We start from the raw sequence: 18,744 nt of genomic DNA, 5'->3' as shown, positions 1-18,744 counted from the left end.
TTAAAAACACTGGTTTTCCCATTTTAGTGTTTGTGTTTATTTTTGGCCAAAATCTGTTTAAAAATACATATATTTGTACAAAATCTGGTGAGTGCATATAGTATCATTTCATTGGGAAATGCCATTTTATTGGTATTTCTCAGTTATAGAACCTCTAATTTTAGAGGAAATAATTATTTTTAATGGTAAAAGCAGGGAGGCAATTATATAATAGACTTGGTTTTTACAGATTGAGTTCTTCGGATGTTTAAGGCTCTTAGTATGAATGACAATAAAATGCATTGTTAATGTTGTATTTAAAACTTTATGTGCATTGGTGCTTTGCCTGCATGTATGTCTGTTCAAGAGCCTTGGATTCCCTGAAGCTCAAGTTAGAGACAGTTGTGACGTGCAGTGAGTACACTGAGCCATCTCTCCAGACCAGAGGCTTTTTAACTATTTTTTTTTTTAATTTCATGCATGAATACTATGTTTATATAATTTACCCTCCCTTCAACTCTTCTTACTTACTCCCAATCCCTCACAAATTCATAGCCTCTTTTCTTTAATTATGTTACATATATAATTTATAAATAACAACCTGATGAATGAATCCGTTTAGTGCTGCTCTTGTGTGTGTTTAGGACTGACCCCTTGGAATTGGATAACTACCAGACTGGTGTTGTCCCTAGAGAATACTGATTTCTCCCTCTCTCAGCAGCTGCTAATAGCCTGTAGCTCTTCATTTGTGGGTGTTCCTTCATGTTGGCATGTCAACTGGTGATGTTGTCATTGTTTCAGATAGGTGACCATATTGTTGCAATTTCATTTGTGCAACTTTCCTGTCGTATAGCAAAGACAGTCTTGCAGGTGAGACCCTGGCTATTACTATCATTCTATCCCCCTGAAGAGGTGCTTCACAATTAGAAATGATACAGATAAAGAACATAATAGTTGAGTCCCCATAATTGCACTCAACTCAAAGGCTGAAAACAAGTGGTTGAGCTCATGTTTTTGAAGGGTTTGAGGAATTACTAATTATATAAATTGTGCTGGTTTGTTACGATATTAATGACAGATTCATCCATGTATTCATATAGTGGTTTGTTTAACTAGTTTTCTTCCAGTGGCTGTTGGCATGTAGAGTAAATACAAAGGTAGCACTTCTTGTCCACCTTGCAAGTTCTACAAAATCTGATTTCTGTCTGCTTTAACTTCATCTCCTCCTTTTCTCCTTTAGGCACCAATTTTACAGTTGACTGGGCTAATGTTCAATGGTTTGCAACTGCAGCTGTGCTGTAGACACATGTAAGAGAAGTTTTTCAAGGAATACCTTTTTACTCAGCCTGGCCCTAGCAATTTTGCATAAACTAGTAGTGGGAGTGTATGTGTGTGAGAGAGAGAAAGAGAGGGAGGGAGGGGGGAGAGGAGAGAGAGAGAAAGAGATTGGATGTATCCTACTCCATACCTGGAGCTAAGTTAGAAACCAGTGGTCCCCAGCTATCCTTTTGCCTTTCCCCCACCACCTCTAGCTGTTAGTGTTACATGCATACATGACTATGGCTGGTATTTACTGGGGCTTGGCAGGTCCTCGTGTTTGGATGGAACCTACTGAACCATTTTCTCAGCCCCTGATTTCTCTAATAATTTGTGCTGCCTGAGTGAGAGTACTGATTGATCCATTTTTCTTTAGCTCCTGTAAACCTCAGAGAATCCTTCAGAATTTGTTGCCCTTTTACCCAATTGAGTTTTTGCACTCACATTCTTGTTTTACTTGCAGATTGTTGGTTTCATGTTTCATAAAGTATGGCCTGTATGGCTCCATAGACAAAGTAGCTGATGGTCAAAGACTTGTGAGTCTTGTGTTTTATTCTGGAAAACCATTTAGGCAGGTAACATACAAATATCTACACATAACACTCCCTATATCATTCAGTACATCTTCGTCAGAAACTTACTTGCCTTTCATCACAGGCACATACAACTCTGCTGTGCACTTGTACTAAAATTAAAATTAACTTACATCTCTAACACTAGTTTCGAAGGATAACACAAGAACTTCTGTGTTGTATGCATTTATTTTTGGATACTAAAACCTTAATTAAACTAGTGTCTTTTTAAGATTTATTTATTATGTATACAATGTTCTGTCTGCATGTGTGCTGCCCACTTTTCAAAGTATGTCTTTATTATACATTTAATAAAAACTAAACATAGATATGTGTTGAAGGCTAATAGCTGTTCGTGATGTTTTAGGTATTAAGGTATATTATAAAAAGACAGGTGGTGCCTTTGCCTTTGTGGAACTTTAAAAAAGTTTGTCCCTTTGGGTGTGTTCTGGTGTGTGCCGTGGTGTAGGTAATGAAGTCAGAGGGCAAATTTTGGGACAGTTTCTTAGTTTCTGGTTTTATACATGCTAGGTATCTTAGGGCCCTGGGGCATTTGCCTTTTTTCTTTTTCTTCATCTTTGACCTCTTTGCCCTTGGATCTAAATCAAAGACGCCTTTAGTGAACAGCTAGCTAATCAGAAGTGATTTTTGCCTTCCTCATGTTGTTCTCTAATTTTTGTAGCATTGTTGACATCTTAAATGACACTATTGTCAATGTAAATCATAACATTAGAATGTGGGGCACTAAGTTTTTGATGATAGAAAGACTATTGTGCAAGTCATTATGTTACTAGAGTGCTGTTCTAAGCTGGTGAGAGATGAAACTATCTGGGCCAGGCCAGAAATGGGGATGGGGAGCTAGAAAGGTTTTCAACAACTCTTTTCTTTTGTTTTTCTAAGCCAAGGTTGGTACTTTTAACTTTTCCTGGTGAACTCTTCTTCTCTTTCTTTCTTTCTTTTTTTAAAGATTTGTTTATCATACATACATGTACACCAGAAGAGGGCATCAGATCTCATTATATATGGTTGTGAGCCACCATGTGGTTGCTAGGAATTGAACTCAGGACCTTAACCTCTGAGCCATCTCTCCAGCCCGAGAACTCTTATTTCTTAAGACTTACCTTAAATTTTGTGTATTGTTTTATTGCTAATTTTATCTTTTCTTTTGTCAAGACAAGGTTTCGCTGAGTAATCCTAGATCAGCCTGGCCTCAAAACTCATATCTACATGCCTCTGCCTCCTGCTTTCATGCACATACACCGGATTACTCATGTACACGTGTATGTACGTGTGTACACACACACACACACACACACACACACACAGTGTTGACTCATTAGGCTTCCCTAATGTTTTGTAGTTTTCCATTAACAGATCTTAAACTTCCCTAAGTATTTTCTTATTATTGTCTTAAATCATACCTATTTATTCTGATCATTGTTGCTGTATTGAAGTACAATTAGTTTTGTTTATTCAGACCTTGTATAATTATGCTATGCTTAGTTTTCCCCTAGCTTTTACCAGGTTTTCTACATATATGGCCCCACAATCAACAGATAAGACAATTTTACTTCATTCTTTTTAATTTGATTTCCCTTTGTTTCTTTAACCTTTACTGGCAAGAACTTTAGTACACTAGTGAACTTTCAAGAGATAGGTGTAAGCAATTCAGTTGTTTTTTGTTTTGTCTTTTCTGTTTTATTTATTGAGCTTTTATCAGAAACGAATGTTGGCTTTTTCTGCATCAGGGGAGATACATAATATTTCTACTATACTTCATTAATGTGGTAAGTTACAGTGCTTGAGCGTTGACTGTTTAGTAGAGTAAACCTTGCAGTTTGTTTGCAAGCTGAAAATCAAATCCAAGACCAAAGCAAGTGCTTTACTTCTGGACTGTATCCCCACCCTGTGGTGTTTTGTTTGTTGGTTTGTTCATTGTGGTACTACACTTCTTACCTAGAGCCTCACACAAACTAGACAAGTGCTTTGCCACCTAGAAGCATTTCCAGCTCCTGGAGTGAGGCTTTGAATATTGTATTTTAGCTTTGTTAAGTCTTTTGGATCTGAATATTCATTAGATTAATAATGGTTTTGACCACTATTTTTTAGTTTTCTCTTTGGGAAATTCTGCCTTTGCACACAAATGACTAATTGAAATTGTTTAAAGACTCAGTTGATAAGTGTATCTTTTTGGTTTTGAGAAAAGATCTGGCATGTGGCATAGACTAATCTGGATTGGCTTAATCCTACTTTAGCTTTCCAATGCTGAGATACAGGTTTAGGCTGTCATATCTAATTACTTTCAGTGTTTGGTATTTTTATATTCATGTTTCTGTGCTATTTGTCTTGGTCATTACTTTGTTTCTTAGAAAATTTTTAGGTAGCCGTGTGTCTTATGGTTTCTGTTGCTGTGAAGAGACACCCTGTCCATAGCAACTCCTATTGAGTAAAACATGGAAACATGCAGGCAAACATGGTACTGGAAAAGCTGAAAGTTACGTACGCATTTTGATTCACGAGCAACAGAGGAGACTGTGTGCTACACCGGGCCTAGCTTGAGCATAGGAGACCTCAAAGCCCGCCCCCATAGTGATACTTTCTTCGAGGCCGTACCTCCTAATAGTGCCACTCCCTATGGGCTAGGCATCAAAACACCATGAATCTGTGATTTGTCATAATATCTAAAAAGAAAATTAAATCTTGATGGCACCTTTTTTGAGCTGCTTGGGTTCTGTTCATGGCCGGCTTCTGGAGTACTTCTGGAAGTACTCTTAACCTCTGAGCCATCTTTTCAGCCCTAAGCCTCAGCACTTTTATGCATGAGCCAACTAATCTCAGAGGTGGACTCTGTAGGCAAGTAATATCTTTATTGTAAACATTTGGATGACAAGAGTTGAAGTTGCTAGTGTGTGTATGTACACACTGTCAACATTCAAATTCCAACTAAAGGAAGCCTTTAGTTTTAGTTCAGTGTGAATATTGCTATGGAGTAATGAACATAGGAACATGATTATGTATCTACGAGGGGATAATTTCATTCCCTTGAAAAATACACAGAAGGGGAATTTTAAGTTTTGAGAAGTCCTATGTTATCCATAATGGTGATAGTAAATTTTATTTATGCCAATACTATCCAAGGGTGACCTTTTCTGTATCCTTTGCCAAATTTATCTTTGTGAGATGTCTATTAGGCCCTATATTTCTAGGCTCTCTCTGTATCTGTATTGCCATTTCAGGGGACAGGGGAGGGTTGAGACAGGGTTTGGCTGTCCTGTAATTCCTTCTTTAGACCAAGCTGGACTTGAACTCAGAGATTTAACTGATTCTGCCTCCCAGATTAAAAGAATGGGCCATCACCAACTCTGCTTTACAATATAATTTTTGGGGAAGGGAAAGAGTGATCTTCAACTTTGTTCCCCCTCTCCCACAATAGTTTTCAGTCAAGCATAATGGTGCTTTCCTATAGTCCCACCCACTTTAATGCCCAAGAATTCAAAATTAGCAATTGGGCAATTTCATAAGACCTACTAAACCTCAGATGTCTTGGGGGTGTCCTGTGTGGGATCTTTCATGGTTTTATAGAAATTTAGTTGGTCTGTATGTATTTTTAATACATGAACACGATATGTCTTTCTGTTATTTGTATCTTTAATTTTTCTTCATCAACGGTTTTAGTGAGGTTTATATATTTTTCTTCCTTATTCTCAACTTTTTTAATGCTATGGCAGTTCCCCCATCTTTTTGGAGATAGGGTCTCCCTATACAGTTCTTGCTGTCGTGGTACAGGCTGGTTACCTCACAGAGATCCTCTTTCTCCTGGGTGCTGGGATTAAGGTGTGTACTTATTTACTTTAAGAGGGATGTGACATGTGCATACCACAACCCACATGTGGAGATGTTTGGATGTCTGTTCTCTCCTCCTTGGGTGAGGGCTGCCTAGGAATTAACCTCAAGTTATCAGATTTGGCAGCAAGTTAAAGTTGATTAGATGTTGTACGTTAAATCAGTTTTGCTCCCAAGAATAAGTTAAATTTGATTTCTGAGACCAAGTTTCACTGTATATCCCAGGCTGGCTTAGGACTCCTGAGCCTCCTTTTTCTACTCTTAGCTGCAGCGATTATAAGCATGCTACAGCCATGCCTGACTTTCTGAACTGAACATTTTATTTAACACATTTGCTCACTGGTTTTATTGCTTGGTGAATTCTGTTCATAGATTTAATATTTGGGTTTCTTATGTTGAGTTCTGGTTAACATATTTAAGTATTTGTTTCTTCACAATTTAATTTTTCAACTTTTTTCTTTGCTTTCTCTGCCCCACCTCCCCAAGTGCTAGGAGTGCAGGCCTGTGCCACCATGCCCAGCTGTCAAGTTATTTTCTTTCTTTCTTTCTTTCTTTCTTTCTTTCTTTTTTTTAAGTTATTTTCTTATGCTGGAAAAGTATTGATAAATACCCTCTTTAAGTATTCCTATATTCAGGCTGGGAAGATGGCTTAGCCATTAAAGGCTATGTTCATAACCAAAAATATTCCTATAGTCCATGTAAAGTTGAAAATGTGCTCAAAACAACAATATAATCAGGCAGTGGGTGCATTCTTAAGTAGAACATGGTTTTGGATGATCAGTTAGTATTGGAAACAGTAGAGTTTTTATGAACTTCCTCACAGAAATGAGAAATGGATCAAAGACAAACTATACACAGGAGGAAGTACAAGCTTTAATTTGGATGAGAAGGAAGGCTACTTACACATTACAATCACTTGAGAAACATTAAAACTGCACATTGCTGCTCAGCTTCCACTCCTGTGTTAGTACAATTTTGGTGCCCAAGTAACAGTAATGTATAGCAAAAGAGTTGAGAATCTGTACAAATGTGCCTATTCATAATAATGAAAGTTGGTATATTTGTTCCTCTTTGTCACTGTACATATTTTTTCCTATATTATAAAATTGATGAAAATTTGCCAGTGGATTAGATTGTATAAGTATATACATATCTCCATACCCCCAACTCAAGCACCTTTTGAAACAGGGTATCACTATGTGTGGCCCTGGCTGTCCTGGAATTTCATGTAGATCAGGCTAGGTCAGAACCTACCTGTGTCTTCCTTATAATGCTAGGATTAGAAGTTTGGGCCCCCATGCTTGGCCATATATACTTTCCTTTTAAAATCTTCACTGATATAATTAATTGAATGTATGTGGGGTGGGGTAGATAGATAGCAAAAAACACAAATTGTTTTTATGTATTTCTTTTGATTATAGGTAAGTTTTTCCTAAACTCTCAAAGGACAAATAGGTACTTGGTGTATATCTGGAGGACTGGTGTTATATGTAGTTCCAATGATAGAACATTTGCCTAGCATATTGGGTAAGGTCCTGTGTCATATCTTCATAATTGTAAAACAAGTAAACAAGACCCCTTGTGTGGCACGTGGCTTATACGTCATGAGTTTTTAAAATGTATGCGGAAAGTACTACCTTTAGTTTAGCTATCATGCTTTTACTCTATGGTATTTAAGCTATTGATGGTTTCTGTTGTGGAATTAACCAACCCCTGCTCTGCTTTTACCCTAACTAGCTCCTATAGAAAACACCATCTTTAAGTTGAAGGGACATGTATGAGAAATAATTTGCCTTTTTCTCCTTTTCCCACCCAACATATTTTAAAAGTATAATTTATTTTTAGTTCATGTTTTCCCTGCATTTATGTCTGTGAGGGTGTTGGATCCCCTGGAACTAGTGTTACAGCTAGTTTTAAGCTGCCATGTGGGTGCTGGGAATGGAACTTGGGTCTTGTACCAGTCAGTGCTCTTAACCACTGAACCATCTCTGCAGCCCTCTTTTTCTCCTTTTATTAATAAGTTAGATTTAAGTTAGGGCTTCTGTTGGGGTTTTTCTATTGGCAGGATTGTAATTTTCCAATGATGTGGTAGTCTGATATGCTGGTTCAGTATATCTGAAGTATTCATTTGAGGATAGATTATAGCTCTCATTTCCGGATATTCCATTTAACAAAACAGTTGTAAATAATGTATTAGTCAAGTGCATGATAGTTTATTTTGCTTAAATAATGTATTATTTGGCTTACATTAAAGAGGTCTGTGAAAATATCATTGGCACTTGTATTGACGGTAACTACTTCCCTACCTCTAAAAATCCTGAGATTTGAATTTATTAAGCTTTTTAGTCAGCTGTTACTTAAATTTTTTCTTTTTTTCTTTCTTTCTTATGTGCACTACAAAGGCTACTTTTAAGGGGTGTGGCAGGAGGTTTTGGACTCGATGAGTTTCCACCGAAATGTCGGAGAAGTCAGGCCAGAGCACAAAAGCAAAGGATGGGAAAAAGTATGCAACACTCAGTTTGTTTAATACTTACAAAGGAAAGTCCTTGGAAACGCAGAAGACTACAGGTGAGTAAATCCAGTAGAATTTATGGCGTTCATGGATTTGTTCATGTAGATGATACTCTATACTGCTTCTGATTGGAAACTAGGGCGAGCCCATTCATACTAGCTTTTGTATGTGTTCACATACTTTTGAGGAAATATGAAGTATTTTACCATTAAATTTTCACTTTCATAGAACATTGAAGATTTGTTTTTATGTTTTAATGTGGGTAGGTATGTGTGTGTCTTTGTGTGGATATATGGACATGAGTGCAGATACCTTCAGAGGTTAGAGCTACAGTATATCCCCCTGGAGCGGAGGTTACAGACAGATATGAGCTGCCAAACATGGGTGTTTGAAACTGAATAGCCAGTGTTCTTAACTTCTGAGCCATCTCACAGCTCATCACAGAATCTATTATATAGACTATTATAGTCTCTCTTTTGTCTATAGGAGAGAAACATATTGAAAGACAGCCATTCTCTCCCCTCGTTCCAGTCTGTTTAGCTACGGTGGGGGTGGAGGAGGAAGTTCTGTCTTTTTAACTTGGGTCCCTTGAGACAATATATACAGGGAAAAGTGGGGCATTTACAGTATCATGAACATAATTTATTCTGTAACATTCTTTTGTTTGTGGGTTTTGTTTGTTTAGGGTCAAGAGACATTGAGAAAAGGTCTTGTTGTTGTGTAACCCTAACTAGCTTAGAACCTAACTATGTAGATCAGGCCAGCCTCCAACTTACAGCGGTTTTCCCACTTCTACCTGCCAAGTTGTGTAGGTAAAGATGTATACTACCACTTTGATCTTTCTTCTCCTAAGATTCAGGGATCTTCTCTTCCTCCTCCTCCATCTCCTCCTCTTCTTCTTCCTCCTCCTTTTCTTTCCTTTTCTTAGATTGCTGAAAACATTTTAAGTTTACCATTATCACCCTCATACAGACCCCCAAGGCCCATAATAGTGAGGGTGGAATTTTGTTTGTTTGTTGAGACAGGTCTTGCTTGGTTCCCAGGATGGCTTATCTGTTGAGTGGCTTGTTTAATTTAACCTTGAATTTACATTGCAGGTTTAAAAACTAAGTTTACAGAGCTCTACTTTGAGATTAGGGACAATTCAGAGACTCCGTTGAATGAAGTGGTTAATACAGTAGATGTTCTAAGAAAATTGATGTTACTGACCTTTTAGTTGCAGCTCGACATGGGTTACAAAGTCTTGGAAAAGTTGGTATTTCACGGCGGATGCCTCCACCTGCTAACCTCCCAAGCCTCAAAGCGGAGAACAAAGGCAATGACCCTAATGTGAACATTGTGCCTAAAGATGGCACGGGATGGGCATCAAAACAAGAGCAGCATGAGGAAGAAAAGTGAGTCAAAGTCCATTAAAAGAATAGAGTACTTCTTTCTTTGTAGGAAACTTCAGTGTCAGTGACTTCTGTGTGCTGAGAGGTCAGTCTGTTGCATATAAAAACTATGTATGACAGTTAAGATTAGAGAGATCCTTCATCAGATGGAAAACAAGTCAGCTTGCTCTTTCATACTCATCTGATGCCTGCTATCTCTCTAAGAATGATAAAATCTTTGACGTCTCCTAACACTGTTACATGAAAAACAAACTTTAAAATATCCAAAGAGCAAATCTAGAAGCCCACTAACATCTACTGCAGACTTTTGTCTGAGGGTGGAGCCAGCATTCTGCTTTAGAGTTAAAAAGATAGAGATAGGTGTTATATATGTTTTATGTAAAGTGTGTGTTTATACTTTGAAAGTAAATATATAATAATGATGTGTGTGTGTGTATACATACATACATACATACATACACACAGTCTAGGCTCTCCGAGTCTAGTGGCGTTGCTGACATAGTAGCTAATCAACAATAGCCTGTGCCACACTTCCTCCTCTCCCACCCTCCTCAAATCAGGCGTTCTCTTTCTAATGGGATTAGGAATTGATTCAGAAAGAAATAATCTAAAGAAAAGAAAAATAAGAAATGAGTCTGTTGTCTAAATTCCAAGATTCTTAAGAATTCTGTCTCCAGCATTGAAACTGCTTTGTGTAATGTGAGTGCTCTGCATTATTTAAAAGTGAAAAGTAAGAATTAGTACTATTAGCCTTATTCATCATTCATTAGTAAATATTTTGTTTTCCATTTTTCAAGGTTTGTGCCAAAATTTTTAGCTAAGCTAAATAGTAATTTCTAAACCTTGAATAAGTTACTGGGTAGTTGATAGATTTATATTGTTTTGTTTGCCCGGATATTATCAAATTTCCATATTTCTGCTTAATTTATGTAGTATTATTTGACCACCTTTGTAAAAGCTTTAGTTCATTGTAGAATTATTTTATAGTAACAACTGAGCTAGGGCTGGGTGTACCAAAAATAATACTGGCACTCTTTAGTTTCTTGAACAACCTTTTCTTTCAGTATTATCATATTACAAGGATTGCAAGAAATTGCGGACTGTTTTTATTCATGATAATGGATTAGACAAATTTGCTTGTTTGAATTGTAATGCAGTGGTGAGTCTTTCAACTGATACTGGAGATTGCCTAGCCTTTGCCCCTAATTATCCCAGCGCAAACAGTATCTCTACATATACATATTTATTTTTTTGAAATACATTGGTAGCTATTTTCACTATCAAGTATATTTTTGACAAAATGGAAAATAAGCAGCTGTCATCTCTTTGGGTTATTCAAAGATAGAGATGAATGGGAGAAAACAGCCCTAAGTTTAAAGGTAACAATGCAGGGGCAAACCATGTATGAGCGATACAGCTATAATCTATAAGTATTAGTAAACTTGTAGCCAAACAGCATACTTAAACACATGCATTTAAAATCCTTTAACATGTAATATCTGAAATAATGGGTTAATATTTTTTTAAAGAGCACCAGAAGTGTCACCAGCACAGCCCAAACCTGGGGTTGCAGCTCCCCCAGAAGTAGCACCTGCTCCCAAATCATGGGCCAGTAACAAGCAAGGTGGGCAAGGCGACGGTAAGTGGACATTAGCTGGGGGATCTGGTAAGGTTGATGGTTATTGAACAGCCATGCAGGAAATCAAGGCAGAAAGCACTGCCAAAGGATATTTCACATCCTTAAACTTTAGTAGGCTAGTTAAATTTCATCAAACGTCATATTCGATCTAAAAAGAGTGTAAATTATCCTCTACCTTTAAAAACTCTTGTGTGTATTAAGATACAGCTCAAAAGACATGGCTTATGCCCTTAACATTTTGAATAATACAGAATACATTGGTTATAGACACTGTATTCTTTTCCGTAAATGTCCCACATCTTTCTTCACAGACCCTGTCAGGAATGCTGGGTGGTGGGATTAGAGAATTGTTCATAAAGCACAGTAGCTATACTTGTTGTGAAAATGAACACATATGCAAATGAATAGTGAGATGCCCTGGTTATGTAGTGGTAAGTCAAAGTAGTAAAAAAGAAAAACGTCTTAGTCTTGCCTAGGACTTAGTAGTATTTAGTCAGAAAATATGTCTCAATAATCCAGTTTTAACTAGTCGTTGAAAGCTTTTAGCAGAGACTTTGGGCTTGGGTAGGAGTTACAATAAAAGAGAAACAAAGTAGTGCCTCACATGCCAGTCATCTTCACTGAGTCCTCTGCAGTGCATCTGGTAGGGTCCTCTCAGATTTTTGTCTCCTTGTGGCTGTTCATTAACTGTTGAAAGGCTACGTTGCAGCTTAATAGTTTTATTGATGTAAACAATAATTAATAGTTCATCAGAAAGAAACAAGAGCTCTATCCTGGGAGGGTTGCTTGAGTTATCTTCAATATAAGTTACTTTAATGTGTTTTTAAAATTTTTTTAGGAATCCAAGTGAATAGTCAATTTCAACAGGAATTTCCCAGTCTGCAGGCAGCTGGAGATCAGGAAAAAAAAGAAAAGGAAGCAAATGATGAAAACTATGGACCCGGACCCAGTTTACGCCCACCAAGTGAGAGTGGTTTCTACATGTTTTATATTGCAATGCCACCTCGTGTGCTCTTGTACACAGGACTCGACTACTTAATGGAGACTAGTGCTGTATTCTCATAAAACATGGAATTTTTGTCCCAATAATACCACTGTAACTTTAGAGCTTGTTGAAAATGTATTATATTTAACTTACTAAATGAAAATCTGTAAGATGTCCAAGTATCTTCTGTGTAAATAATATTCAATTCTTTTGCCTCAGACTTTGCCCTGTTGATTCCCTTCACAGGCATACATTTGCCACAGCTTCATAACATCTGGGATTACAGGCATGTGCTACTCTGCCTAGTCATATATTTGATCTTTTTATAATAACAAGTTTGTTAGCACATTTTCCCCATTGTGGAAGATCTATCCATTTATTTACTTTTGTTTGCATTTCATGATTCCTTGTTTTCTGAACTTAAAGTGAAGAAGTAAATTATTTTGAATAGTAAAGAATACTTTATATGTATTATAAAGCAGATACTAAAAATAGAAATGTAGCCAGACACAGTGGCGCACGCCTTTAATCCTAGCACTCGGCAGGCATAGACAGGTGGATCGCTGTGAGTTTGAGGCCAGCCTGGTCTACAAAGTGAGTCCAGGACAGCCAGGGCTACACAGAGAAACCCTGTCTCAGAAAAATAAAATAAAATAAAAATGGAAATATAAAATGTTTAGTACATGTGTAAATGTTTTAACTTCATAATGTCATCACAGGACATATGAACAGATAGCATATCTATGAGATTCCTCTGACAAAAATTGTGTAGGTCTGTATTTTTAATGTTATATTGTTTTTCAGATTTTAGCCTATTCCTTGTCAAGCCTAAATACATCATACACTTTTATTGCTTAACCTTCATAATGTAATCAGTTAACCATATTCTGGTTCTACTATTTCTGCAATTGGTTAAATTTTGCCCCAGAAGTTATGTATTGCCAGAAGTATGTATGGCAGTTTGAGTCAACAAACTGAACCTAACAACAGCCTCCCAACCTCCCACTGGTTCTGAAGGATGAGAATCCAAAAGAGGCCTAGTTAGAAGTTGTGACTAAGGGATTCTCTCACAGCCCTTTTGCTGCTACTGCTCATAACATTCCTTCCCCAAAGTAAGTGGAGAGAGACTAATGTAAAAGATTAGACTTTTTTTTCTAGAATGGGGGATATTTGTCTGCCTCTTTTAATAGTCTGTTCAAGGTTCCCTTAAAACCACAGAGTGCTTTTACTTGGTTAAATATTTAAAGAAGATAATGTTGCAGAAGCTGCTTACCTGGGCCCATGTAACTAGTAATAGTTGACTAAAAGTAAGTGGATGTGAACAACTCTTCTGAGTTGTAGAATTCCACCTCACCTTCTTTCCCTCCAGAACTCTCAGATACCTTGAAACATGACTCTCTGACAATAGACCAAGTGAGACTAGTGATTTTTGAACCACTACAAAAAAATACTGATAAAGCTTCATAGAGGTTCTAATAATCCTCCTTTGATGAGTTGTCAAAGGAGGTATAATAACAGCCTGAAGTATAAAAAATAACCTTTCTGCTTCAGAAGCCATGACTAACTGCATTAAGAGACTTAGCAGACCCACACATTGGTTTTCCCCCACCCCTTTGCTGTACTTACTTGATGACATTTTCTTGAAATGTGCTTAAGTTGGTAAAAGTCATTTTTTTTTTCTGTTGTTGTTAGTGTCATTCTTATGCTACTAATATTTTTTTACTCCTGTTTGTTCTCGATACCAGATGTTGCTTGCTGGAGAGATGGTGGTAAGTCTGCTGGCTCACTTTCTTCTGATCAGGATGAAAAGCAACTTGGCCAGGATGAAAGCACAGCTATAACATCAGAACAAAATGATATTCTCAAAGTGGTGGAAAAGAGAATAGCTTGTGGTCCTCCACAAGCTAAACTGAACGGACAGCAGCCTGCCCTTGCTTCTCAGTATAGAGCTATGATGCCTGCATATGTGAGTATTGCTAAAATGCAAGCAATCAAAAGAATTTTCTACTCTGGGATTCAAGAAAAAAATTGGAATAGGGATAGTATAGGCCTTTTTGGTTTTATTAGTAGCTAACTAAAAATTAATTGTGAGTAAAGTAAATAAATCTCATGCCTCAGTAGAACTGGTAGCTTTATCATTAACACAGACCACATTATGCTCAACATTAGAGTTAATAAAGAAGCATATAATCCAAACATGGTGGCCCTTTAATTCTCTGCGTTTAGAGGCAAAAGCAGGCAGAGCGTTGTGGGTTTGAAGCCAGCCAGGTCTACATAGTGAGACCCTGTCTCAAAAACAAACAAAGGAAGCACAAATATTAATTGTCAAATCACTTTCATTTATTGTGGAAATGTAATTTTAGTATAATAGTTCTTTGTATTAACATGTATTTTAGATTATGATTGACAGCTTTTTCGTGATAAGAGGTTCAGGGATTTATTAAATTGCCTAAAGGATATTTTATGTCCAAGAAAAATGAAAAGTTAAGAAATGTTTAAAATTTTATTAAGTTTTTAAATCTATAGAGTGGTTTTTGGTTTTTTGTTTGTGTTGTGTTTTGTCTTGTTTTTTAAGACAGGTTTCTATGTACTTCAAGCAAGCTTCAAAATTCCTATATGGTAGCACACACCTATAATCCCAGCACTCACAGAGGCAGAGATAGAGGCTAGTCTAATCTACAAAGCAAGTCCAGGATAGCCAAGGCTACACAGAGAAACCCTAAACCAAAAAGAAAAATTTCCATCTTAGGCCATTGAGTGCTTACCTAAATTAAAATACAAAAAAACCAACAGTAAATTCCCATTCTCCAGGATTTTAGGGTACTAAATCAATTCTATATACAATATTTCATTTGTGGAAAGTTTTGATGTATTTTAAAAGGAGAAGACATGGTAAAATGTATAGTTAAAAAAAAAAAAAAAGAAAGAAAGAAAAAAAAAACTTGTTCTTAAATCATTGAGGCAATAATCAATTCCTTGGGATCAGTTCCTATGGATCATGTTGCCTGTGGATACCTCTATCTACTGTAGTCTCTTTTTCTTTGTTTTTGTTTGTTTCAAGTTATGTGTGCTTTGTTCCTTCTTCCTGCCATGTTTTAACACTCTAGAAAAGCAGAGGTAATATTGTTAAATACTTTCTAAAGGCAGAAGGTTACAGTTCATTGTGCATGAGGCCTTGGCCATGACTCCCAGTGCTGAAGGATAGCATCCTAAGAAATTCAAGAGTATGATTTTATAAAAGAAAACTTTATAAACTGGTCAGTTTGCCCTCCTACTTTTTAAAGTGTGCTTCTCGATTTTTGAGCTTTCAGGTGTGGATGTTGGAACATCGAAGCAAGAGGAAGAGAAGGGGCTTTAGTACTAGCTGCCTGTATGGTTCTGTTTGAAAAGTTGTTTTACTAATTATCAAAAGCAAACATAATGCCACAAGTATTGAGAAGTTAGGGATTGTTTCTGCAGTTACTATGACAAGCTCTGAATTTTAAGCCATAAGCCACATAAATGTAATCATGTCTAAGTAGTCAAAAGGAGGAGCTAATGTAAATAAAGACCACTTGCCTGTTTTTATTCCTTTTAGTATGGGTGCCTTAGCCAACCCCCCCCCCCCACTCCCCAGAATTTTCTTCAAAAGTTCATAATTGATAATACATACATCATAGCTATTATTTAATATGACCTTTGTCAGTCCTGCTTGGTAGGAACTTCCGTTTAAAACAGCATAGCCATTACAAATAGCATCATTTTTCTTTCTTTTAGATTTATTTATTATGTATACAGTACTCTGCCTTCATGGACACTTGCACACCAGAAGAGGGCATTAGATCACACTATAAATGTTTGTGAGCCACCATGTGGTGGCTGGCACTAGAATTCAGGACCTCTAGAAGAACAGCCAGTTTCTTTAACCTCTGAGCCATCTCTCCAGCCCCTAGAGTTATCTAAAAAGATTTTTGGTTTTGTTGTGAGATTTTTTCAGTAGAAGCTAATCTAGTTCAGGAAATACATAAAGTATTTAAAATATACAGTTTACATTATTTTTAGGCTTAGGTGTCTGTAAATGAATAAATAGTTCTTGACTGTTCCCTTCCAGATCAGAGAATGAATAATCCTTTAGTTATCAGTGTTTCCATTACTTGCTCCCACCCACTTTTTAAGCTTACCCTTTGAAAGCTGCGATCCCACAGAAATCATTTTGACTTTTTTTCAGTCCTTAATTTGTCGTCTTTATAGTAACTTGACTGAGAGCCCGTTTTCTGTGTCATGTGTGCCATCTTTCAGGATGCTTGCTCCCTTACCAACATCTTCCCCTTTCTGTAATCTGAAGTGAGTTCTTCTTTTCCACTGAGGTTACCCAATTGTCTCACTCAATAATTCCTACTTGGAAAAGGCTTTCTAGGGTTCATGTATTACGAATTTGTACTTTTTACATTTTTGTGTCATTACATAACTAAAATGTTTACTAATGTGACAAAGAGGTCTTGTTATGTGTCCTCATTAATTAATACTTTTGTATTAGGAATTTCTGGAGGTTGTGAGGGCACTTGTCTTTAAGGCAGGCAGATCTCTGAGTTCACAGACAGCTGTTTTATAGTAAGCAGTGCTACATAGTTACAAACCTTAAAATCAAAAACAAAAGTCTTTCTGGAAGCACTGCTGTGTAAATGGTTTGTTAGTGAGGATGAGTGGTGGTCTATATTAGTAGACAAAGTTAAGTCATTATTTGTTTCAATAATTCATACTTTGTTGCATTTTAAGAGATACTCAAACAATCTGTGTATCATAAGTTACTAAATTTTTCTTTTGTTCATCCAGATGTTTCAGCAGTACCCAAGGATGGCATACCCTCCTCTACATGGTCCCATGAGGTTCCCACCTTCTTTATCTGAAACAAACAAGTAAGACTTAAGCAAAATATAGCTGTTAAATAGTTATCTAACTCTTCTAAGAGAAAACTAAGATAGAAGCCTGTTGGTGGTGGCACATACCTATAATATGCACTCGGGAGGCAGAGACCTCTGCATTTGAGGCCAGCCTGGCCTACAAAGCAAGTCCGAGACAGCTAGGGCTACACAGAGAGACCCCGTCTCAGAAAACTAAAATAGTTCAGTATTTTAAAATCTAATTGTGATGAAATTCTGACAGCAGAAAATCATGATCCTAAAACCAGTAATAATTATTTTTTGCCATGTTAGTCACTCCATTCTCTATACTTAATATGGGAATTTTAGCATCCTCCTAAATAAAGTTGCTAATTACGCTTTTTGGGTTTTTTTCCTGCCTTTTCAAGACAGGGTTTCTCTGTTTAGCCTTGTCTGTCCTGTACATGCTTTGTAGACCAGGCTGACCTGGAACTCACAGCAGTCCACCTCTTTCTGTCTCTGTGAGTGCTAGGATTACAGGTATGTGCCAGTACTGCCCTGCTAATTAATGTATTTTTAAATAAAAGAACATTTTGAACTATTTAAGCTACTGCTTATAGTTTAATGATTATAATCATGTCATGGCCAGTATATACCTTGCTATAGAAAACACTACTAAATTCCAGTGTTTTAATACTCTTAACACAGTATAATTAAAACCTGTGCATTTTTTCCTCTGTGCCCTTCTGTTCATTAGAGGCCTTCGAGGAAGAGGTCCTCCTCCTTCTTGGGCTTCTGAGCCTGAACGCCCTTCCATCCTTAGTGCATCAGAACTGAAGGAGCTCGATAAATTTGATAACCTAGATGCTGAAGCTGATGAAGGTTGGGCAGGTAAGAAGCAAAGTTCATTAAACACTTTAAACAGGTAGGTGTTTAAGTTGGCACAGTTGGTGTTTTATGGGGTCCGTCTAAGTTTTTCTTCTTTAACAGGTGCTCAGATGGAAGTAGATTATACAGAACAGCTGAATTTCAGTGATGACGATGAGCAGGGAAGTAGTAGTCCTAAAGAGAACAGCAGGTAATTTGTGGCATTTTTGCTATTGACAGTATGATTTTGTTGGTAGAACATGAGCTATTTGTGCAAAGATTCTTCATAGATGGTTAGGTTTTTTGTAAATAGGATTTCTTTATTTTCCTTATACTACTTCATTGCTTCTGGTTCTTGTTTTATTTATTTATATTTATTTTTATTTACTAAACTTAGCAAGCAGCATTACACCTTTGGAAAATAGGGCCTTTTACCTCTTTGCTTTATTACTCTTAGAAGGAAAATAAGGAATATATGGGTTAATGTGTAATAAGTTGGGCTTTTACATGTAATTTTCTCCAACATGGCATTGTAGTATGCTATAGTTTCATAATTGATCGCCTGTGAGATAACCTGTGATGTGTTGAGGTTTTTTAAGTATACTAACTGAGCCAGAATAAGTTATAATATAGTCAATATTTTTGATCTCACTTAATTTATATTCAGTTGATATTTTGAGAGCACTAAAAATAAAAAAATTGGTATAGTATTTGTTGTTGTTGTTTGTTTGTTAGGATTTTTTTAGTGTTGAGTTTTTTGTTTTGTTTTTCAAGACAGGG

The 18,744-nt window shown here is 36.8% G+C and overlaps 1 protein-coding gene across 9 annotated transcripts in view; it reads left to right on the top strand.

The window, feature by feature from the left end:
- Nucleotides 1–18,744, top strand: part of Prrc2c (proline rich coiled-coil 2C) — a 72,272-nt gene that overhangs the window by 13,612 nt on the left and 39,916 nt on the right. For 6 of the 9 annotated variants that reach the window (XM_051147712.1, XM_051147707.1, XM_051147710.1 and 3 more), the window contains exons 2-9: nt 8,114–8,279; nt 9,440–9,617; nt 11,144–11,253; nt 12,092–12,217; nt 13,984–14,204; nt 17,051–17,133; nt 17,855–17,988; nt 18,088–18,175. In XM_051147712.1, the coding sequence (XP_051003669.1) occupies nt 8,168–8,279; nt 9,440–9,617; nt 11,144–11,253; nt 12,092–12,217; nt 13,984–14,204; nt 17,051–17,133; nt 17,855–17,988; nt 18,088–18,175 (1,052 nt within the window). In that variant the 5' untranslated portion in view covers nt 8,114–8,167. The remainder of the gene's footprint in view (nt 1–8,113; nt 8,280–9,439; nt 9,618–11,143; nt 11,254–12,091; nt 12,218–13,983; nt 14,205–17,050; nt 17,134–17,854; nt 17,989–18,087; nt 18,176–18,744) is intronic. The other 3 variants (XM_051147706.1, XM_051147713.1, XM_051147708.1) reach the window with 2 other exon arrangements.

This window comes from Acomys russatus, chromosome 6, assembly GCF_903995435.1.
Source record: "Acomys russatus chromosome 6, mAcoRus1.1, whole genome shotgun sequence".
NCBI classification, from domain to species: domain Eukaryota; kingdom Metazoa; phylum Chordata; class Mammalia; order Rodentia; family Muridae; genus Acomys; species Acomys russatus.
Note: the sequence above shows the minus strand (reverse complement) of the source record. Positions and strands in the feature narration are given on the sequence as shown.